We start from the raw sequence: 7,652 nt of genomic DNA on the forward strand, positions 1-7,652 counted from the left end.
GTGACGCTTCGTAAAACGAGAAAAGGAAAGTGTACTCTAAATGGTGAAAGTTTTGTGTCCTACAATAGATGGCGAACACTTTTTTCTTTTTTTTTTTTTTCGATTCATATTCGTTCTTTGAAAGATCTTTACTACTATATTATTAAATGTTACGAAATATTCGGAAATATTTGACGCGTAGGACAAAACTCGTATATATATTTGGGTTGGATTTTTTATCTATTTTTTTTTTTTTTTACAATGGACGAGTTAAAAGAATTTGTTTCCTTTTTTTTTTTTTTATGTCAGAGAACACGGAAGAACGGGGCCAATGAACTTTACGTGCGCGTCCTATATCCTAAGCTTATCTTTTTATTTTTATTTTTATAGGCTGCTGCTGCTGTTGCTGCTGCTTCCCAAATCCGGTTGTTGGTATTTCTATACTACGTTTAATCTAAATAATTAAATAATAAATATTATTAATAAAGGTAATTTATATATATATATATATAAGAGGAAAAAATATCAAACAAATTAGTAGAAAACTTTTTTCTGTTTTTTTTTTTTGTTTTTTTTTTTTATAGAAGTAATAACAATAGGAACATGGTTGACTGTTTTTAACATATGTAAGTAACTTTGATTTATTTTTTTCTTTCTTACTCTCCGAATGGCTTTAAAATACCGACAAATCTGTGTGTACAAGTCATTAGCACTTCATCAACGGGTATTTCTTCGTCGCAATTAACACGTTTTAGTACCGAACAAAAATCTAATTATACATAAAAGACAGTTTGTTTTTTTTTTTTTAATTTAATTATAAAAAATATCTAACGAGTTATTTACAATAAGTTTATATGTAAATTCATAATTTTTTTTTTAATATCTATACTAACTACGAAATGAATAAAAAGTTATATTATTATAAATTGAATAAAATTATGATTCCACGAGTTGACACATTTGTTGTTCACGTACTTTTGTTAAATATATATAATTACGACGAATAATAATGAAACGAACGATTTACTTTTTCTTACGATATTCTTTATAAAATCTGTATGGTTCTTCCTCTTCGAAATCATCGACAACTTCGTAAGCATCCTTACGTCTGTATTTGGTAGATGGTACATTGACAACGTCGTAACCATTGCCTGATGAACTTTGGGCAACCTTTTTTAATCCTACGATGGCAGCAAGAATCAAACTCATCAGACTCAGTACAACAGCTTTGCCACTTAATACGGCAAGTGCTTTCAAAGCGATAGGCAATAGAATAGATTTTATTAATAAAAATCCTACTATCAGTGGTACCACGTATTTGTTCAATTTGTGTTTCTTTTTTTTCCTTGCTGCAACATATCGATAGAAAGAAAAAAAAAAAACAGAATAGATCAGAAGTCATTTAAAAACAAACGTACCATAACGATGATTCCTCGTTAGTCACGTCGAGTGTGACGAGCGGGGTTTAATTAAATCAACTCGAGTATAAAGTATTTATGATGTTTTATCTCTTTTTCTTTTGTCTTCTTATTCTTTTACATGTTTTTTGTGCCAGGAAAGCGAATACCGTGAACGGTTTAAGGTATCGTATCGCGATAAACATCATAACAATAAATAGGTGGGGTACGAAGGTAATTTCACGCTTCCGCGATGTCGATAAAATAATAATCAAATTGATGGATATGCGTTCGCGCATCGTTTACTCTTATCGATAATTTTAGTTTTGGTTTTTTTTATCTTTTTTCTTTATTCTTTTTTTTTAGTTTTATATTTCGTTCGATATATTTAAATTTATATACATAAATGAAAATGTTCGCGTTGTTTGGATAAAAATATATTTTTGATATTGTCGAAATAATTCATCGCTTACCTTCTTCAAGATCCTTCGTTCTATCGCATAATCTCGAATACGGAATAAACTTTTCGACAACGTTTAAAATCCTATCGGTTAGCCGTGAATTAATTCCGATTCCATTGACGTTGAATTGTTTCGTCGTAACGGTTCGTTCTTGAGTCTCTTGTACCATTTCCGTGCCAACCAGTAAAGATAAAAATATTAACAACACGTAAATGTAAAACATTTTTTGGAATGATCCAATTAATAAAAAGAAAGAAACCAAACAAACAAAAATATATAACTCCCAAAACTCCCTGTTTTATTTCAGGATTTTTGAAAAGAGTACGAACTCGTAAGAAAATAAGATGTCAACTGATGGTCCTGTTCACTCTTAGCATTAGTTTATATAGGGTGCCATGGAAAAGACTTCGAGAAGGAGTTCACCAAGTTGGTACCAAAGCGTGACGAAAGATCCGCCATCCAATAGCAGTCTGTTCAATCATTTGACTAGACATCTTCCCCCGAATATTTAAACCAGGACAAGTAAAACATAGTCAGATTCGTGTTGAACGAATAAGCTAGCGAACGAGTCCTCATCATCATCATCATCATCATCATCATCGTCATCGTAAGATACGTCATCTTGGGAAAATGTAATTTAGCCGATCCAGTTCGTTTCACACTCGAGTTAATCCGTGTACCAACAAAACGTTTCAGCCGATCAGTCGGCAGCGGCGGCCTGTTTATGATCCTAACTTCCAGACTACGAAACGTTCGGTTTACTCTTGATAGTTACATTCTTCTATCTTTAATCATTTGACGAACGAAATATCGATTAAAGTTTTCATTAAAATATTTGAATACCTATCCCCCCCACCTCCGAACTTGAAAACACTCATCTATTGACGTATTAAATAAAACGATTGGATGGATGGGTAAGATTAATTCTTGCATTGATCAAAATTGGTCACAGTCGTTGATCAAGTAAGACAATTTTGGCACACGCGTTTTATTTCAATCCGTTCTATAATCAAATTGAAAACACGTTTATGGTATATCGAATACGAAACACGATCGAATTAAATTCGATTCCGTTATCGATCTTGATAATGGTAGACGGGAATTTGATTTAAACGAAACAAAAAAATGGCTGCTGACCCTTCTCGTTAACCCTGTCATTATGTTCTTACGTAGGAATTAAAATCGAACTTTCGAATGAAATATTATTATTATCTTTTAAGTAAAAAGAGAGTTGATCGATAATCCAGAATCGTTATATTCTTCTATTTAACGTTTTAAGTATATGTGTTTTTTCTTGTTTTTTTTTTTCTTACCTATACTATTTTTAATTCGACGTTGAAATTATTTTCCCAAGCTCTGGGAAGAAGGAATCATTATATCGGATCTAGATACGCCGAGGATGAGCGAAATTACTTGGCGTTTCCTTGACAAACACAAATCTAAATGCCTTCAGGGTGGCACGTGAATAAAACTACCGATATCTAGGTTGCTCGCTTCATACACGAGAGATTCGATTAATTCGACGATCATTCTCCAACAATTCTGAATTTCCTTTCCTCTCTCTCTCTCTCTCTCTCTCTTTCTCTCCGTAAAAGTTTCCGTATGCGTGTGCATGTGTTGTTCACGAATTTTATTTGCTTTTTAAATTAAACAAAATTTCAACATTTCTCTTCCGATTCAAATAAAGAACATTGAGAATCTTAATAATAAAAGGTAATCATATTGTTTGAGTGAACCAAAAATTAACATACGTTTATTGTATTAAAAATGTTACTATGAAATTGCATAATGGATTGTTTTTTCTTTTTTGTAAAATTTACTTTATATATATTTATATAACGTAAAATTCGTGAGAAAATCGAACCATTGAACTAATTAAACCTAATCCAAACCACCTGTTTTAACATTTGATCAAACTAGAAGTCAAATTCTTCCCCATAATGTCTTTATTTATTTTTAATATTTACGTATGAAGATACTTACAATATAATTGCATAAGTAACCGACATCGATAAATCGATCTAACTGAAATCTAAAAATAAAATATAAAATACGTTAGCCAAGTTGTAACGTTCCGAGTATATGATTTTACAATACCAGTGGAATAATAACAATCGATGTCATACGAACGTGAACTCTTCAAGTAAATCGAATTATAAGCACCAATTCGTAAATAGTACCCCCAGATATCAGTAATTTCCTAGTAAAGGAAAAGGTTTGACCATGAATTTACGGTGAATATATTCTAAAAAGGGAGAAATAAAAAGAAGCATAATTTAGTTATGGTCGTACACATCATTACCCATTGCTTCTTAGTACACACACACACACACACACACACACACAGGCAGAGATACAAATACATTAACTCAAAGAATTTTCACAAAACGTGTGTAACATAGGTGTCTGTACGTCAACACACACACACACATACTATAAATTCATCAATACATTCAAAAGATTCAGTTGAGAATTCATACATGCATACACAGACTCTGACATTTGTCGATGATTATAGTGGTTAATGCACGCATATATATTCCCCGTACGTCCCTTCCCCTTCTTCCACACTCCTCCCTTGGGTTCTCATTTTTCTTTTTTTTTTCTTTTTTATTTTACGGACTGTCGATCTTCTCGGCAACTGAAGCGTGCCCGGCATGCTCCCGGAACCCCTCTGAGCCCCCTGTTTTCTTAGCTCGTCGTCAAGAAAACGGATCGGTTAGTAGTTCTCGTTCGTTCGTTAGACCCGTCGTACGTCTTCTATCGATTCACCCATTTTGCAATATAAATCGCGAAAATTGATTTAATCGAAAAAAAAAAAACAAAACAAAACAAACCACGGTGAATTTTAACGGAAAAAACCCCGGTCAAAATATAATTGAATCATCGATTTAAATATAAATCAATTTGATCTCTCGTTCGCGTGTATAAAATTTACAACGAGATTCGCGTTCAATGTGTTCATTTGTCGACATGATCGAACGATTCGCGAGATATTATTACGAAATAAGATCGTTTAGGATTTAACTATGATGCTGTCGTATTAAAAAGATAGAGAGAGAAAAAAGATGAGAACGAAAGGAAATCAATTGATAACGTTTTTATTATTAACAAGTTGTTTTTGTCATATCGTTCGAGGATCAAAAACATTCGAAGTGATCGAATCGTCGGATGAAAAAACAAACGAACGGATAGAGGAACGTTCGAGATTGCGTGTCCCGGATGCTGGGAAAATTATTAAAGAAAATAATAAAATTGTCACTCACGGTGCTTTATTTTTAAATCGTTTACACCAGAACAGGAAGGAACATTTGAAAAAGGATCATAAGTTGAACGTTAACGCGAATACAGTTAAAGAAAAAACTAACGACCTGTTCAGAGGTAATTTTCATTATTTTATCTTGAAGTGTTTTTTGTTTCTTTCTTTTTCTTTTTTGACCGTTTTGTCAAACTTAAATAAGAACAAAAATTAAATATAATAATGTATCCGTGTATATATTATCTTTGTGAACGTTTGAAATGATTTTATAGGTCGACCGAAAAGGAAAAAACGTCGTAGAAGAAATCGAGCATTGATGGCACTGTTGTTGGCATATAAAATGAAATTCATGGCACTGATACCAACGCTTTTAGGTGGTTTTATCTTATTAATCGGTAAAGCTCTATTAGCTGGATTCTTCTTCGCCCTTTTCGCTGCCGTTCTAAGTCTGAAAACACATTAAAGTGGAAGACGATGACAAAAATCATCGAAATACGTTCAATAATGTCCTGTAATCGTCGAATGAAAAAGGACAAAAAGAAAAAATCAAGAGGATTACGTAATTTCGTTCAATCAAAACGGGTGATATATGACTACTCGTATTCTATTGATAATTCAATAACTTTTCATATTACTTATAGTGAATATTAACAATTAATTCGATTAACAATAGTTTTTGAAAGTAAAACTTTCGATTGATTTAATCGTTGTTAAAATGCTTTTGCTAGAAAAATATTTAAAAAATACGATTGAGTTACGTTTAATCAAGAAACTTATAAATTTAATAACGTGCAATATTGGAAAAAAATATGGTTAATTAAATATGACTCATTATTAATGGTATTATGTTTTATTATTTCATTATATATAATAGTTACAAAAATAAAAATTATGAAATTATTTCGATATTATTAGACTATACCAGACTTATAAGATGATAATTTAAATTAACGAGTTGCAGCTTAAAAAAAATAACAAATAAGAAAAACACTTTTGATTCTTTATCGTACATTCAGTAAAACGTAAAATTCACATATAAATAGATATATATAATAAATATAATATATAATATATAAAATAATAGAATAATATAAATAATAAATATAAGATTCTTACGAGATAAGATTATTTCATAATTCAACATTCTCTTATGATACGTTATTAACGAAAATTCGACGATTACGTTAATTCGAAGGTTTAACGTAGCGTAGAAAAATTCTTAAACGTACTCGAATAAATCCCGTTATGATCTAGCGTGCGCGAAATAAGTACTCTGTTATATCCAACCCGACATTTCGTTGGATCGATGAGTATTATCACGCTTGCTTAAAACATTTCTTTTATATTCTGTAGATTAACGCGAAAATACTGTTAACGTAATTCCGAACGGCAATTCATCTTACGATGCTCTTACTCGTCATCAAAAAGTATTTAGGATATACGAGAACAAAAAAATTCAAATTAAAGTCATTTCGAGAAAATTAACGAATACGAAGGTAAGATAATCACGAGATCATAATCAACAGGATTCAGTCTCTTGAGTTAGGCTCATTTTTTTCGTCGTAGTAGATCTTGTCTTTACCTAAAAAAAAATAAAACAAAAAGGCATCTCATACGAAGAGTCGTATGAACGAAGTAAAAAAATTCCAAGTAGAAGATAATTTTCTAAAATAATTCTCGCGTCAGCCTCTTCCTCGTTTGTCCACGCATTCTCTCTCAGGTAGATCATTATCATCATCATCATCATCATAATCATTGTTATTGTTGTTGTTGTTGTTGTTGTTGTATTCTAGAACTTTTATACGCCAGATTGTGAGCGTATTGTCTGTCAGCTTCCGTGACTGCAGTAACATCTTTCAAGCTCCTGTCCCATCCACCGCCACTTTGTTGCCAACCACCATGAGAATCGTGACTTTGCTTTTGGCTTAGTAATTTTTTCAAGCCAATTATCAAGGACAGTACAAGTGCTATTTTGCTGATGATCAGTGCTTTCCCAGCCAGAAGGAATAGAACGCCCATGGCGATCGGTACCATTGCAGCCATTTTCATGGCCATACCCATCATCATCATACCCATCATTTTCTTCATCTTTCCACGTCCCTCCTCTATGCTACGTTTCAATTCGACAGAATTGGTCTTTGGTAAATGTATTTGTATGTTGTATCCGTTCAACAGATTGGCTATTTTATCAAATAAAATATCATTTAAGAATTCTTCCTTTGACGTGCCACCATTGTTACGACCAAGGTTATCCAAATCTATCGTCAAACTTTTCCCCGAAGTTTCGTTTTTCCCGTCAACGGTTGGTGGTACCTTGATCAATTCCAAATTCTCACCGATCGGTAACGTATCGATACGACCTAATCTGTCGAAGAAAAATATAGCCTTCTTCTTTAAACACTGGGATACGGCAACGTTACGCTGTTGACATTCCTCGTAAACTCGATAAAGAGCACGGTATCCATTGTCGAATAAACTGAACTCCTCGTTGGCCAGGTTGGCGATGATCATACCACTCAATGCCAAAATTCCAAGTGTCCACTTGAACAAATCCAT

At 32.6% G+C, this 7,652-nt stretch overlaps 1 protein-coding gene across 1 annotated transcript; it reads right to left on the reverse strand.

Moving 5' to 3' along the window:
- Positions 1 to 6,863: 6,863 nt before the first annotated feature.
- On the reverse strand, positions 6,864 to 7,652 carry LOC106784608 (the record flags this gene model as incomplete). The annotated part of the gene is made up of 1 exon (XM_014744349.1): positions 6,864 to 7,652. A coding segment is annotated over exon 1 (789 nt), but the record flags the coding sequence as incomplete, so codon positions are not given.

Source organism: Polistes canadensis, unplaced genomic scaffold, assembly GCF_001313835.1.
Source record: "Polistes canadensis isolate GaletaPanama2010 unplaced genomic scaffold, ASM131383v1 scaffold_2, whole genome shotgun sequence".
NCBI lineage: Eukaryota > Metazoa > Arthropoda > Insecta > Hymenoptera > Vespidae > Polistes > Polistes canadensis.